The sequence below is a fragment of the Lissotriton vulgaris genome, chromosome 1_1 (assembly GCF_964263255.1).
Source record: "Lissotriton vulgaris chromosome 1_1, aLisVul1.2, whole genome shotgun sequence".
In the NCBI taxonomy this organism is placed as follows: Eukaryota; Metazoa; Chordata; class Amphibia; order Caudata; family Salamandridae; genus Lissotriton; species Lissotriton vulgaris.
This window is the reverse complement of record NC_141685.1, coordinates 884,380,533-884,397,622: the sequence shown is the minus strand read 5'-3', so window position 1 is coordinate 884,397,622 and position 17,090 is coordinate 884,380,533. Positions and strand designations below refer to the sequence as shown.

Below are 17,090 nucleotides of genomic sequence, written 5' to 3'. Positions count from 1 at the left end.
TCTCTCTCTCTCTCTCGCGCGCTCTCTCTCTCTCTCGCGCTCTCTCTCTCTCTCTCGCGCTCTCTCTCTCTCGCTCTCTCTCGCGCTCTCTCGCGCTCTCTCTCTCTCGCGCACTCTCTCTCGCGCTCTCTCTCGCGCTCTCTCTCGCGCTCCCTCACGCGCGCGCTCTTGCGCTCTCTCTCGTGCTCTCTCTCGCGCTCTCTTGTGCTCTCTCTCGTGCTCTCTCTCTCGCTCTCTTGCGCTCTCTCTCGCTCTCTCTCTCTCGCGCTCGCTCTCTCGCGCTCTCTCGCGCTCTCTCGCTCTCTCGCGCTCTCTCTCGCGCTCTCTCTCTCGCGCTCTCTCTCTCGCGCTCTCTCTCTCGCGCTCTCTCTCTCGCGCTCTCTCTCTCGCGCTCTCTCTCTCGCGCTCTCTCTCTCGCGCTCTCTCTCTCGCGCTCTCTCTCTCGCGCTCTCTTTCTCGCGCGCTCTCTCTTCCTTAGAAAAATGCCATTCACAATACTTTTGAAGGTCTTCTGTAAACTCTTGCTCGCCAGTGGCAGAAATTACCTCAAGCATTCTTTCCAATACTTTGATCTAGAAAATTCATAATAACCAGCTCTGGGCTTAATTTCATACAAGATATAAGCCGGGTCTTGCTCAATTAGTTAAATTTCTTAGAAGCCGCGTAAAACCTGTTTGTAGTGGCTGCTGACAGAAACATGTTTTCCATAAGCTTTGTGTGCGCAAGAACCAGAGGCAGGAATGGTCGTTGAGAGGATCGAGGTCGACAAGTTTTTTTTTGTTGTTTTTTTTATCTGTTTATTGCATATAAATACATTTACATTTACATTTACATTTTGTATTCTAGTCATGGTATACAGCTTACACAGTTGGCATCATATTTTGCGTAGTATACATTGGTATGACATTACAAGACTTGAGCATCTGGTACATTGTGCTTAATACTGAACAGTTAACTGTGTCAAAAGGGACTTACAGGTAAGAGCCCCTATGAGTGTTACCAACTGCAGTTGGCCGGTTCGGAAGATCTGTGCACTACGTACAATATACCTCGCTGATGAGGCCATTTGCAAACATTTCCATTAACAAGGAAACAGCTAAAAGGAATGATAAATCCAAACGCAAGATCAATAGGCCCTTTTTAGACTTTGACCCACCGCACGTATGTTTCCCTCCTTTGTTTGGTGACCACAGTTTGTGTTACTACCCATCTATATGCCAGCGTTTGAGTTAATGAACAGGTGCATCCACAGGGAATGGGGATTCCATTGCAAGCATAATTGGCATACAGATGACAGTCAACCAATGGTTTACAATTACTCTTATACAGTATAAGGAGCATGCTGATGCTGACTTATGTCTACATAAGGGATGGCTCATTATCACATCGATGCTGAGTGTGTATAGATTAACAGTGTACCTCCACAGCCATCATTAGTGAAGTAGATGGTGCGGCCTCTTTACATGGTTTTGGGAAGAGGGAAGAATAAGGGATGGACAAATAAAAAGGAAAACCAGGAAGAACTTAGCCCATTTCAAGTGTTAACTGGCCCCCTACTTGCAGTAGTAGCAAAAATGTCAGGCGAGCTCGCAGTTCCGGGCATTAGGGAGAAGAGATGGAGTGTTAGGGCAATGACTTTTGCCGCTCCCTGCTCGCCGACCTTAATTGTGCCAGAGAGGATTGAGACCTTACATTATCTGGGCTAGTTGGGGATGCGGGACAGAGAACTCCACATCACCTGGTTGTGCGCCTTGAAAGACATTCAGTATGGCAGCCCAGCTTGCTGCTATAGGGTTTTTGAGAAGGCCTAGGGTGTCCTCAGTGCGCAATGCCACACACTTCACTGTAGCCCACACCAGCAGCGGTTGTCTCCAGGCTAGTAATGTGAGAGGGGAGGGTGACTGATCATTTTGTGATCAGGCGCTTGGTTGCCAGTATACCTGGTCAAGAAAGTGGGAGGTGACCTTCAGCAGTTTGCCTCTCGGGTAGAGGTGCAATATATACTCTTCCCAGTTATTTGATTAGATGCGGCCAGTGCAGCTGGCTAAAGCAGACCTGATCGAGCGCCAGTAAGTGTGCAAAGATAGGCAAGCTCACAGCACTTGTAAGAGATCAGCATTGTTGACCTGACACCTAGGGAAGACTGCAACCGTGGGAAAATGTTTCTTTTGGCCGGGGTGAGGTATGCTCTTTGCAGTATATAATTTTGGATGAGGCGGAAGCGAGTGTTGCGAGGAATATTGTTGGGACTGCTCAACACTTCAGCCCATTCCTTGTCATCTAAGGTGCAACGTCTATCTGCTTCCCAGTGTTGCCTCCGTGGCATTAGCGGCCCTTCTGTGTGTTGGCACAATGAATTCGCAAACCATTTAGTGAGACGCCTACCCCTTTCCATGACGTGTAGCTACTGGATGGTCAAATGTTTGGTGTACTGTGGCCATGCCCCCCCCCCCATTTATTACCCAGAGCCTCAAGCAGGGAGTTATCCAGTAGAAACAGGCCGGCAATGCTGGTGCATGGGTCAACATCAGTCACATAATATAGACATTCCTACAAAGCTTTGGTACGTGATCCCCAAAAGTAGTGGCTCAGGTGATCTGCGTTTGGCGCAGGGGTGAAATAGCCAGATTATGGACACCATCGACCAGGGCGGAAAACAGCGGCAGTGTCGCATAACTGAAACCCGCCAACCATCTTGCTACCTATTGCAACTGCGAGGCAAGATCGTTTTTTTTTCTATATTGGGGACTGTCCGTCCCCCCTTATCTGTTGGTAGGTAAAGCTTGGTAAGGGCCACTCTGCAACAGGTTGACACATTTCCTTAATAACGGAAACTGTAGTTTCCACTAAAATGTGTGACTTTGTCACCTTTTACCAGAGCCTCATGCAAACTGTTGATGTAATCTACCATAGAAGAGCTGTATGGAGAGCCAGCAGCAGTAGTAGGAGTGTAGGATGAGTTAGGGTCCATGTACATAACCGTATCTATGTATCCACTGAGAGGCAAAGAATGTCAAAAAACTTGGCTGCCCTTGCATAGCCTGTTTACATTGCTTCCCTCCCATAGAAAACCAAGGCTGGTCTCACCCAAACTGGTTCATGAATGTCTTATCTTAGACTTCTTGGAATGACCCATCCAGAACTACATTTCTTTCCATAGCTTTTGAAGCTTCACTGTAGGAGTGGACATAGTTTTGCCCATACACATATCTCGTTTATCTCTTGATGGATTGAGGAACTTTGATATCTTGATGTGGTGCCTGGCCTTTGGTCTGAGAGAAATATCTGTCATATCAACATTCTGGTGCTCCGGGGAACCCATCTGGCTCTCAAGGCCCTCCTGCTTTCTCTGATAAACACAATCTTGGTTCAGGCAGACACGACAAAGATGGACTAGGTTAACAAAGGACACACGCCGGAAGTATAAACAATCTAAAAATACCTGTTAAGGAATCACTTCATGATTACAACCCACCAACCCAAGTGAATGTTTTCAGCAGATCCTAAGATGCAAATCCAAAGTGGGTCATCTATGAGAATGGCTGCTTGACATCTTTTCAGATTGGGTATGTCCCAAAAATATAAACGCTCAGACTTTGCATTCAATATCCAGCAATACCGGTTTTTGGGAAAGACCTTCTGATTATTTATTCTGGGAAATGTATTTACACTATTCCTTAAATTGCTCCGATTCTTAGCTTTTGCCACATCAAAATTGTCCTTCCCAAGAGGAATAACATCTGCACAGCACTCTTGGTTAGCCAATAAGGCATGGCCAGTAAAACGTAGAACGCATGCTTCCAGAAGAAAAATGGAAACTGGTTCACTTTTCTTCAGGACACATGACTGTACCCATGGTCGCTAAGAGTCTGTCTTAAATTGTTTGAATATTCCGCATTGCTCTGATGTGGGCCTTACTAAAAGTGAACTCCTATTTGAGAGCACAGCTGCAGACGTCTCTCTCTCTGGGCTCTGCTTGGCTGGGAGTGGGGGTAGCATGTACCACAACGAAACAGACCTGATGGCCCTGTTGTGGCAACATTCCCTCACTGATGGGCTTTATTATAGGAACATCTCAGTGCTTAATTTATAAAAGGATAAGGGCCGGGCCCAAAGATTTTCTCAGAAGCTCGCTGCCGGCACTATGTCATGTCGGGCTCCCGAATACCAACACTGCGAAATGCTGATTCCACGTCCTGCCTCTTTCATCCAAGCATAAAGTTGCCGTTCCCCTAGTGTTTCAGGTTTGTTTATACCTATTTTTTTCTTTATCAAAATTTTCCGTCATTCCCTTCTTACGTCCTTTTGTGTTTTCTCTTTCTTGCTCCAAGTCTGATGAGGAAAAATAAGTGCCGGATCCCAAAAATAAGTGCCGGTGGGCCACATCTGCAACCCCCCACCCTAATTAAGCACTGAAAATCCCCTTTGAGGGCCTCTGCTATAACACTATCCCATTGGAGACGTTATTACAACAACTCGAGAGATCCCTTTAAAGGAACAGTTCTTCAAAACGGCCTTAAAAGAAAACTTCCTGACATAGCCTGTTAATAGAACAGCATATATGAGAACACCCGCTGTCAGGGCCTACGTTATAAGAACACCCCCGTCAGAGCATCAGCTATAAGATCTCCTCCACAGAGCCCCATTATGATGACACCGGCGGAGCCCCGCTAAAAGCAGAACCTCCTCCCCGGGAATGCCTCTAATGGCTGCCTCTCGAATCCCTGCTATAGCGCCCCTTCGCCCTTATTGGTCCGGGGCTGGTGGTTGCCATAGTAACAGGCTCCTAGCTGCAGTACCCTGCCATAAGATGGATGCTTGGATCACCCCCTCCTCCTCCTCCTCCGCAGCTGCAGAGATGTGAAGGGGGGTGCGCTCCTGCTCAGGAGCCTTTGGGGACCCCCTCTGCGGCGTCGGGGTGGGCGGGTGAGGAGAGATGTCTTTTATTGATTTATAGCCGCGCGGATTTGGTGCAGTGTACAGGAATGGAAGCAGTGTGGAGATAGATGGGATTGAGGAGGTGTGTGCAGAAAGGAAGGCATTAGAAAAAGATGAAGCAGGCATATGAAAGGCTGGAGGGGCATGGTGAGTGGAGATGAGTGCAAGGAGCTTCATAGCAAATAGCAGTGGTGGAAGCAGAAGGCCTGGATGGATTACGGGGGCATACAGTGAAGGAAGAGTTCTAGTCAAATAAAGCTGGATCAAATGGTGTCACGGAGTTGAAGGACTTAGGTGAGCGAGGCCGGCCAGGTCAAGGAGAGTCGAAAGAACGGAGAGCTTGTCAGAGAGGGAGGAGAGTGAGGCAAGGAGGAGAGAGATGAGTGGACTGGCAGAGTGGTCAAGAGCGTGGCTGAGAAAAGTGAAGGTGGTAGGAAGCATAAGGATAAAGGGTGCAGTGAGTAACAAAAGGGTGGGGGCCGCAGAGAGGTAAAGAATGGGTGATGGATGAGACAAAGGTCAGAGGCACACTGATGTAGGATGCTGGGAGCAAGGGAGGGTGAAGGGGGCCTTGTGGGCAGGGAGAAGGTGAAGTGGGTGCCGATATGGTCAAGGAGACGTGAAAAGGGACAGGCAGCATAAGGTGAAATGGGGCGGAGGGCTCAGACAGACATAGATGGTCTAGAGCAGTGCTCCTTAACCTTTTTACTTCTGTGGATCCACCACTTAATCGCTACTTTAAACCGGGAACCCCCACTGAGTCATTACTGAAAGCCAGGAACTCCGGCCTAAGCATTTTCTATGATTTGAACTGCAAAACAACATACGTAAAATACCGAAACAACCATTTGTCAAACAAATACACAAATGATTAAATATTTAATTTAAATTCACAGACCAATATGAAAAAAATCACAATTTTAATTGGAATGGGAAGGTTGGAGTTTTTCTAAAGTCAACTGAGGCCACTCCCCTCCATACTACCTCCTGTTTGATGCACTTGCACTACTACAACAAATCAATCTGAGGGTACTAACTTAAATTTCAGCCTCCAATTTAAATTCCTTTACTTAGTTTTGTTTCTTTATTCTTATACACTTTACTAATCTGTTAATATTATTTAATTTTCTCAGCAGTCGTGGACCTCCTGGGTAGGCTTTGCGGTCCCCTTGGAGTCCCTGAACTGCAGGTTAAGAATCACTGATCTAGAGGGAGGTGGATCAGGCAGAGGTTAAGACTGAGTCGAACTGGGACAGAAAATAAGAGCACCAAAATAAAAGTGGCTGACATTTGCAAATCGGTGAAGTTTTTCAACTTCTACATGCATAAATGTGTTGCAAGGTATGGAAGACTGCATGCATTTGAGCCTGCTACAAGCAATGTTTGTGACAATAAAAATCGGCCAACCAGACCATAAAACATGCCCACAAACAGATGCACTGATCTGTCGGACCAGCCCGTTGGGCACTGCCAGATTGTCTTACAGGCCAGTCTGACTCTGGTTAAAGAGGGCCCGTTGGCAAAGGATGCATTGAGCAAACGAGAAAAAAGGAACTGAGTAGGCAGTGAGCAAAGGTGAAAGCAGCAGCCAAATGGTTCAATCACAGATGAATGGTCTTCGGAGTGAGAGAAGTAGCTGCATTGTGGAAGGGCGGGGGGAGTCCGTGAGATGGCTGATTGTTGAAGGTGCAGGGACAGACGATAGTGGTGATGGGCAAGGTAGCGGATGAGTGGTGGTGATGGCACAAGATGCAAAGAGGGATGATTTGGGAGAGGGACAGATGGTAGAGAGAGTGCATAATTGTAAGAAGTCCAAATCATTGTATGAACATATGGAGTGATCGGAGAGGCTTAAGGGTCAGAGCAAGGTCATCAGGTTAATGGCCACGAAGGGCTTTTGCCTTTATTTTCTATTTGATAACCAACAAGCTGTGCGGATACTACTTGGTGAAAACATATAGCCTGCAGGAAAAAGTACTCTACTCTAGAACGTGTGACTCACGCGAAAACCAGAAATGAAGCGGTAAATACATTACAACAGCTGTCACTTAAAGACACCCTAGCAGTGTGTGACATGGTGAAACACCCATAGCCTAAGATAAAGCTGCAGAGTACCCAAGACATTGTAATGCTCTACAGTCTGAGCTAAAGTTACACATTGGTGGGCGGTGTAAGACACCAGACAGCCTCGATTATAATTGCAGAGTACCTGGAAGCTGGTGCAGTGGTTGAAGTGCATAAAAAAGAAAAGGAAACTGTGATCCTGAGAGTAATGGTTATGTTTTGGTGAGTGGGGCATAGTCAAAGACGTGACATAAAACATTATTTTTGTTAGCCATTCACCTTCAGGTAACTACATATAAATTAGGGAAATGAACTATTTCGAGTTAGGAAATCTCAATTGGTTAATGTGATCACTGAAGTAAGTGTGTGTGTGTGTGTGGGTGTCGGTGTGTGTGTGTGTGGGTGTCGGTGTGTGTGTGGGTCGGTGTGTGTCGGTGTCGGAATTGAATAATGGTGCATTGAGAAATTGGCTTGTGTATTTAGAGTGATGTGAGATCGCCAACCTGTGATGGAAAGCACTATCAATATGGAAGTCATTATTTTAAAATGATATTCTACACGGTGTCACGCTGTCGCAGATTTAGTTTGTAAAACAAGTGCTTTTAATGTCTATATTTTGGCAGTACATAATCAAACTATCTAGTACAAACTTTTTTTGTGTATATCCTTTGAAGGATGCACTCCAGAACTCAGATGGTAACATCCTTTCATTACCTTTTGTTGGAGATGACAATCTTTAGCATAGTATTCCCTCCGAATTTCTGCCTCCTTTTGCTGAACCTGTTTTTTCTGGTCGTAGGACCCTGTGCACGTTACCCCTGCCTAACCGAGAGAAAGTGCTTGTACTCTCCCTTGTAAACATAGGTAAATTGACAAACACCTAATTGAGACATTTAATTTACTTAGAAGTCCCTATTATATGGTGCTACGCATACCAAGGGTCTGTAAATTAAATGCCACACACTACAACAGCACTGTAAAATATGCATCCAGGCCTGCACCTGCAGCCTGTGGGTGCGTTTTTAACCCCTTGCATGCTGATGACGGAGCGGTTCCGTCATCGGCTACGGGTGAGCTGTGCTGATGACGGAACCGTTCCGTCATGACTCCGCCCGCGCAAGGCGGAGTCAGCATGGGCGGGGAATTCCCGCCGCACGCAAGGGGTTAAACTGTCATTTCGACCTGACAAATCTTTTCCTAGGCCTAAACTTTCCATTTTAATACCTATAAAGTCACCCCTAAGTGACACGGGATGATTTTGTGACTTTTGTGGTTCTCTCTGACAAGGGTTCTGGTTATTATTTGAGGTGGGATCTCAGCTCCCAAGTAATACCCCATTCTTTTACACCTCTCAGAAAAATAATAAACCTCTGTCACTGTTAAGCTTTAATGACTGTCAACTAAAGCCTACACTGGCTTCCAAGCAGTCTTTACATTTGCTGATTAACCAATTGCATACATTTACATTTCTTTCAGGTAGCCTAATCTCTAGTAAGAAGTTTTGTTTCTTCTTTAGCTCTCGGTCTCTTTCGTCCACACCTTCATTGCACAGGAGATTCCCCTCCCACCGCTTTAAGCCTGAGAACTGTTTTCGTAAAATGTTAAAAAAAATACTAGCCATTACCCATAGTTGTGGCCCACATCAACCTCTGGGCTGGTGACATTGTTAAGGCACACCAAATGGAACTGTAGAGCGAATGGCAGTATGTGACCTGGTCAACTAAATCTAGACCACCTCTGTGTACTTGACTGAATTGTCTAAACTTTCAGTATATCTGTTTGGCACCCCCATTCCTTTTTTTTTTTATGCCACCCCCTTCCTAAATCCCTGTTGCCCTTCCCCCGCTTCCTCTACTTGCTTTTTCCACAATGTACATGTTCTCTGTAGCTGTTTTGTTGCCCTCTCCCTGGATCATGTGCCTGTCAATCTCTGGCTACCTGCTTCCTGTACTCCTTATCTCTGTGGTGCCCTCTTGCCCCTGCAGGTGGCCTGTTACCTGTTTTGGCACTTGCCCTTTATTCACTGGCCACTCTTGCTTGGCAGTATCAGCTGCATGTGCTGTACCTTTTTAACCGCATCGCTGCAGCGGCTTTTCTCGCTGTGTGCGGCGGTTTTGTAAATACCGCGTCGAGCACACGGCAGGTAAGCCTCATGAGGAGCTGAGCTCGTCATCAGCGCGGAAGGGGTTAAGACAGGACATGGTACATTGGTGTTTACAAAAAATAGAAAAGGGCAGAATGTTATTAAGTACATCTTAGTTTGCATCTCAGAAGCCATTCCTGGCTTCTAAGCCAAAATTATGTTGCACTGTGGGGCTTAGAGTTCTTTTATTTTTTTATTCTGTCGTTATTAGATCAAATCCCGGTTATGCAAAGTGCTGTTGGCTAAAATGCCAGATTTGGGAAAAGGTATTATCCATGTTAGAAATCATGTCTGCTGTGTTTTTTAAAATGTACAGTCTCCTCTAGTCCCTTTTCCCCTGCTGATTGTTTCACACTTAAAACCAAATGTAAAATCTCTTCAGATTCCTTTTGATTCAGATAATGCATTAAAACGGACGTTGGCAATGCAAATTGTTTTGAGTAATTGAAAGTTTTATAATGAGCTTTTACAGCAAAGATATTACATGGAAAGCAGCATTGCAACTTTTCACAAATGGAATAAGTATAGGATAGGTGGCAGTAGCAGCAGGAACATCAGATGTTTCTCTCACACATTCAAGACCGGTACAGCACAGGTATCCCATTTGTTAAAACTATCAGACCTCTACTAACATTGTATGTGAGTGAACCACATGTATTTATGATCTCTTCTTACCTGCCGCAAGATGGAAAACGGGGACTTTTAGCAACTGACCCTGCCTTCTTTTTCTGGCAAGATTTTTTGGCGCACCAGTATTGCTCTTACGTGTCAGGTGCTTTTCTCAGAACTATAGGTCTTCGGACACAAATGTGATGAGCTAATCCCCGGTTTATAGGGCATGTTATGCAAGTGCATTTAGTATGTTCTTTCTTTTTTTTAGTTTGTTGGGACAAAAGCAGCATAAACAACCCTTCTTCATAGAGTTTGTACATCTTAGGCAGAAACAGTGCAAGCTTCCCTACCTCAGAGGACAGGTACCCGTACAGGAGTATAAGCTCCCCTCCTCACATGACACGCCCAAATCAGCAGCAATGCAAGCTTCCCTATCTGGGAGAATACAGCAAGTTTATGGCCCCCATTTCTCGGAGTACAGATTCAGCAGGGCACAGTAATACAAACTATAGTCGCTCACAATACATGAAAAGTTAAGGCATGAGTAGTGGGTAGGTTACAAATCGATCTCTGGAGTGGTTGCTTAATTTGGGTAGAGGAACGTATAAGTGGATGAGTGAGTAAATATACCAGTTCTGACCTCATTCTGACTTACGTGATTGAAAGTCCTGCTGGTGGTACTCGTATACCTGCAGTTTGTGTGGACTCTTTAGTTTTCCACATATTGAGAAGTAATGTCTATCTAGTGCTATTAGGAGCAGCTAAGCTACAGCCGAAGCACCACTTCTCTAGACAGACTAGACAGGCAAAAAGATGCCATTTTGAAAAGGGTTTTAATACATGTGCACCAGGCTCTGTGCAATCCCAGCTTCGGTGCTATACCTGTTAAAATGATGAGTGCCACCATTGCTCCATTCTCTGTATCCATTCCCCGAAAACATGTTTTGCTCATGGGACTCACCAGTGCTCATTTTTGGGGACTGGCACTTACTTTTGCTAATCGGACTATGACCCAGAGCAAATGGGAATAAACGCACAAGGCGGAAAGGTGGAGTAGGTGAAAGACGAAAAATAGTGACTAAGTAGGAAAAGACTGAAATAAAGTGGTTGTACGTATGTGGCCGACTCCACGTGTGCCTTATCTTCTGGTACCTGCGCCTGTGCTGATCTCTGAACATGCCCCCCCTTGTATGTGCCTTCCCTCACTGTACCTGCGTCTCTCCCCTCCTTATAAAGGTTGTTTAAACACCCCACCCCAGTACTGGTCCTTTGCTCCCTTTGCCTGCCGTGCATGCCTTCCCTTTGTTGCATGGACCAGTCATCCTGTCCCTGTACCCACTCATGTACCGGTTCCTTCATACATCCAGGGCTTTAAGTGGGCCGGGTCTGAGCACTGGCAGTTTTTTAAAGGAGGCCTCGAAACGTGTCTCTATCAGGCTCTGTTTTGTGCCCTGGCACAGGCGTTTCGTTTTTTCCCGGACTGCAGGCACATCGAAGTGCACTGCTTAAACTGCTCCCTTCTCACTAGTGTAGAAGTTACAGCATGATGTCGTGTCAGGTGAGCGTTATAGGGGAAGTGGAAATTCTTTAGAGTAATTTTCTCTCAAGATTTCCCTTCTCTGTTTGAAAACTCAGGAACAGCAACCTGGTTGTGATGTCACTAGGGTTTTAAGTGGAAGATTTTTCAATATTATATACAAGAAGCCATTGTTGCTGCTTATTTATCTTGTGTAACTAACAACCATTGACAAAGGCAATAGTCCTGACTTGTTGTAGGTATGATGTTACTTGTGTCATATATCTGGATGCAGTGACAGAAACAACAAAATACAAGTCGGGCGACATGCTATGCTAAGAAAAGATTTTTAGCGTACGTGTTTTTAAGCCACGCCCTTAATTACACTGGCCACGCCCCTATGAGTGACCCCCACCCCAGTTTTTTCATCCCACTTAAAACCCTGCCTACATTTATATTTCTCTTTCCTCCCCAATTCCTATGCTTTTGTTATTCCTCCGCAGAGCATTTTCCATTGTTGCCCCCAGGTTGTGGAACTCACTGCCATTGGAGATTGAAGCCCTACCGTCCCTGTCCCCTTTTAAAAAGGCGCTTAAAACTTGGTTCTTTTTCAAGGCCTACCAGTAACGGAGATTATTTGCACCAGCTAGTTTCTCTTTGGTTAGGCGCCTTGACGCCCATTGGGCTTAGTTGCGCTATACAAATCTGTTTTCATTTAATTTCACTTGTATTTATGTTGCTCACATGTGCCACTACCTCCATGGAACCCTATTTCCATGTTCTCTGCTCCCTGTGCCTGTCTTTGGCGCCCATTATTGACTGTTTTTGCTTTCCGTTCTTTCCCTGTAATTGTCGTCATCTTCCTATACTTGTGTGTGTCCCTTGCCCGTTCTCTCTACATGTTGCACGCCCCCCCCCCTTCTTGTGTGGCTCCCTACCTATGTCGTGTTTGTCTCCTCTTCCACACCTGCGTTGCTTCCTTCGCCTCCTTCATGTACCTGTGTCCCTCTCGCTGTATTCGCCCTCCATTCCCCTTTCTCGTTTGCTGTACCTCTCTCCCTGTACCGGTCTTGGTTCCCCACCCCCCTGTACCTGCCTCGCCCAGGCGTCCCGCCCTGCACCCTGGCCTGCCTCGGTAATGATCTGTCAGTGCTCGGCGGTTCCCCCGGGGCGCAAGGGCGGCTGTGAGAGTGCGAGCAGTGTGCAGTGAGTTGGCAGTTAATGCAGTGTCATCTGTAAGTGTTCCGTGCAGGCGTTGCTGCTGAGGGCCCGGCAGCATTCGGTGTATTTGACCCTACAACAACATTAGGGACCGAGCTCGTGCCGGGGTCTTCCACCTCCGGTGCAAATCTGATTGCGCAGCTGCTGACGTCCTGCCCTTGCGAGCTTCGCTTCTTCAAGCTGCCGCGCGCCCGGCTCCCAGGGGCGTTATTTCGCTCCTGAACTCTTCCTCGTGGACTCCGTGTCTGGATTGTAGTGTATCCTGTGCCGAGGAGGGCGCGCTTCCCGAGAGCTACCGCGCTCTCACTGTGTGGGACTTTATTCTTTCTCCATAGTGTGCAGGGCCCTCAGCGGAGTGGGCTCCCCCGCCCCCCTCCCTCCCTCTCTCTTGCTCCTCGTGGGTCCATCCAATATTCGGTCCTGTGGCGACGGCTGCTCAGTTGTGGCACATCTTCCGCGCGGGACCCTCGTTTTGGTGGTGGTAGGTCCTGCATGAAGGAAGGGGACCCTGCTGGTACTGCTGTTCCTGAACCATCGCGCCTTGCATGCAGAATACGCTGGCCAGCCTCCAAGGGGTCCGTCCCTGCTGACCCAGGGGCTCCCGTCTGACATGATGTATCTTTGGGTGAGTACGGCCACGATTTGCTCCTACATTCCTTCCCCTGACGCTACTTGGTGTTGTATTCCTCCGAACTGTGCTTCCTCCACTCTCTGTAATCTTCTGCAGTATCTTTCCTCTGGCACCTACTACTGGCTGCCTCCTGCACTTGTCCTCCCCAGTCACTCGTCGCTGGCCTCCTTTTGCACCCTTCTTCCTTAGCCACATATGGCACCGTCGTAGCTCTGACACTGATCGCTGCCGCTTCACAGCGCTGCACTCCTGAACACCTTTGGCGCCTGCCTTCCCCTGACTGAATGCTGGTCGCCTTCTGCTTCTACCTTCCTCTGCCACCCCTCAACGCTGTAGCGCGTAGCTCCTTGTCCCCCTTACTACCGGACATCGCATGCACGTTTTCCTCGCACCCGCTTTTGCCCACGTGCTCTGCTCACTGCAGGAGACCTTCTGCAGATACCTTCCTCTGACTCACACAGCAGGCTACCTTCTGCGCGCGTCTTTGAATCTACTCGCTGCTATAATGCACAGTTTTGCCCACCCTTTACGTTGCCTGGCTTCATCTGAAACCCACTTGAAGCTATATTCTGCACGTGCGTTCCTGTGACACCTACCAGCCACCTTCTGCTCCTGCCTTCCTCTGATACTACTCGCTGCTCTGATGCCCAGCCAGAGACACTATCCTTCACTGAAGCGGTCCTCCTGTTTGTTCCTTTGTCTCACACCTGTTGCTAGCCATTTTTTGCATGCTCCTTCCTCTGATCCGAAGCTGGCCATCATTAGTGCGCTTCTTTCTCTCAAGGTAGCCAGCCGCCTTATGCATGCTGATATATCTGAAACTACTTCCCAGAAGTGCACTGCACTAGCCTTCTTGGAAAGCAGTGTAGGCCACTTTGTATGTATGTATGTATGTATGTATGTATAGGCATTTATATAGCGCACTACTTACCCGGAGGGTCCCAAGGCGCTTCGACCACTGCGAAACCCTTCCTGGTTTCCCTGAGAGATGGTCCCTTAATGGGTATCTCCAGGGTGAGACCAGGCATCCCCGGCGGTCTGGTGGGGCCGTTAGTGAAGATGAGGCAAGCTAATGCCCAGAGTTGCCGAGTGTGGACGCTGATCAGAGTGGGCACCGAGGCGAGAGAATTATCGAGTCCGCTGACCCTGGTCCAGAAACCTGCCGCGCCGGGAATCGAACCCTGGTCCCGGGCCGTCCTCTGCTCTCGGGTCTGCCGCCTCTAACCAGTGAGCCACACTACTTTGTGCATTCTTCTTCTCCGGACATCCAATGCAGCCCACCTTTTGCACATTTCCTCCTCTGACATACAAGGTATCTGCTATTCGCACACAGCTTCCTCCGAAACTACTGGCTGCTAAGATGCACAGTCAGTCCCACGCTCCCATTTCTGTAGTGAACCATCTACAGGCACCTTTCTTTGACACTTGTCGTTTCAGTGATGACAGCTCCTCACTCCCTTCAGAGCAGGACAGCCTTTTCTCATTCCTTCTGTTGCCTTCCTCCCTCCCCCCACCACTCGCTGCTGTTCTTCTCGGCGCTACACAACAGCTGTACATGCCCTTGTCTTTCTGTATGCATTTTCCTCTGATACCCATTTTTAGCTACCTGCATTTCCTTTAATACTTAACGCTGCCAGCATTCTACACGTGCCTTCTTTTGACACTGCTGTCATACTTCTAATGAACAACACCGAACTCCCTTAGCCACAGTAGGCGCATTCTCGAATACCCAGTTCTTGCCATCTTCTTCATGCTCTTTTCTGTGGCACTACTCACTACTATGATGTATAGCATGGGGTCCTGGCATTTGGGTCCTGCAAGCTTAACAAGGTCTTGGAGAAACGTTTGGCTTAACCGAAGGCACAGACACATTCAAGGTGACAAAAGGGATTAGACGGGGCTGCTTCCTTAATTCTTTTTTATTTTCGTTATATATTAAGTGTCAATGCCATGCTCCAAAGCTTGAATGCAGATGTACCAAAAACTCAGATCGCACCTCCTACCCTGATTGTAATATACGCAGAAGATGCAGTGTTGTTATCCAGGACAGCAAATGGCTTTGAGCTTTTAATTGATAATTTTGTATCTTTCGTGTAGGGTAGAAGTTTATAATTAAATTTGACAACACAGACACATGGTCTGTAGTAAGGGGAGGAAGAAGATCAAGGCTGTCTTTGTAACAGGCCAAAAGTTAGAAAAGGTAAAAACCTTTAGTTACCTGAGCATACTATTTTCACAGGGCGGGCAATGGGGACTTCACTTAAAGGCTGCATATTACAAATATTTTTCAGGCTCTTATATGGTCTTTAGATTTGCCAAGAAGATGGGCATGAAACCCATCAGAGCAATGGTGAACTAAATGTCTTCCTGTTGTACTATATGGGGCACCAATTTGGGGGTGTAAAAATAGTAAACAGGTCCAGGATAATGCTATTTTATGTAGACATCTTGCAGTCCAGCGATCAACTCCAGCCTTTTTAACTCCCAAACAAATTGATATTTCGCACATTTAGGACCACATCCATCTTAGTGGTATTCTCAAAATGGCATAGCATCTGGGGCAAACAAGGTACAACATTTACGGAAGACATCATAAAGGACTGCCTAGAACTTGACCACTCTGAAAAGATTCCATGGCTACAGTACATAAATGGTCTCCTGGAAGAATTGGTAGAAAATTGCTGTGTCCAAGTACCTGCTAGTATGTTCAATTTAGTAAGAAAGAACGGAGAACTGTTTTTCTATGCAATAGTTGAGCCCATAGAGAATTAAGTGAAAGAACAGAGATGACAGTGGGAAGTTATTGCTGGGGCCCAATACAGCAAGGGATACAGGGTTATTTGATTAGCGTGAATAATAACCAGATCAGTTTTAATCTGACTAGATTACTTTTTCAACTAATCCATCATATAGTTGCCTTCCCTAACCTTCCTTAAATCAAAGGCATGGTCATCAAATGTAGCCAAATGCCCATCTGACGGAAAAGCTAGGCTATCTACAATGCACTTTATGCTCTTTTACAAATGTTATAAAGATATAAAATTATGTGTACTACGCCCCTTGTTTTTATCTTGGGGTCTCTTTTATTATCAGGTGGCTTCTGACTTTCTTAGGAAACTGCCAGATATTTATACATGCTGCGTCATTGCAACTTATATTAAGAATGCAGTTAAGAGGTGTAAATCATTAGGTCCACTGGAAAGGTTGTGTTATTAGGCAGACTAAGAAAGGACCTGGATGTAATGCCTAATTAAAAGCACTCCCTTAGGTGAATTAATATCTGAGGCCCTATGTGCCGTTTAACATTGATGTTATACATAGTTTTTATTGGCCGGAATGGCTTTTTTTCTTCTTGATTACTTTTTTATTAATCTATCTGAAATTTCATACTGAATGACCTAACACACCTTATGCTCATAATCGTATGTGGTGCATTTTCTTAATTGTAGAAACGCACTTTGGAAATTATCTTTGTGATGATAAATTTTGCACACACATTGCTGGCTATAAATGAGATCTTATAGTAATTGTCTTATGTAAGTTTTGTACTGTTTTAGATTGATCATGCATACTTTAATATCTTATGCTGGTTATTGGAGAGAGTTCAAAACATCACAGAGAAAGGGGGTCTAGGGGAAGTTTTAAGACCTGCCCTGGTTTATATCCCCTAACATTCAACTTACAATACTATAGGAAAAACTGGAGGTCTGATATAAAGCCAAATTTGTAGGCTAAAGAAGGCTACGACCATTGCAGAATTAGTCAGGACACAAGTTCCTATAGAGCCTTTAGGCTGAGATAAAACAGTAAAAAACCAAAGATACCAGTGATTGTTGGTGAGACTCAAAAAATAATAATCCTAGGATTCCCATCAAAAGTCATGCGATGATCAATAATCTCATTTGGTCATCCAGAAAATTGGGAAGGTCCGTCTCTTGATCATTGAGACCAATTCCATACCCAAT

At 46.2% G+C, this 17,090-nt stretch overlaps 1 protein-coding gene across 13 annotated transcripts in view; it reads left to right on the top strand.

Annotated features, from left to right (window-relative positions):
* The window catches only part of RBFOX2 (RNA binding fox-1 homolog 2), a 617,871-nt gene that overhangs the window by 118,753 nt on the left and 482,028 nt on the right, over window positions 1-17,090 (top strand). For 2 of the 13 annotated variants that reach the window (XM_086958659.1, XM_086958657.1), the window contains exon 1: window positions 12,472-13,119. The exons of 9 other annotated variants lie outside the window; for them this stretch is intronic. In XM_086958659.1, coding sequence (XP_086814785.1) covers window positions 13,105-13,119 — 15 coding nt within the window. In that variant the 5' untranslated portion in view covers window positions 12,472-13,104. Of the gene's footprint in view, window positions 1-12,418; window positions 13,120-17,090 lie in introns of those variants that run through there. 2 more of the 13 variants (XM_086958684.1, XM_086958697.1) reach the window with 2 other exon arrangements.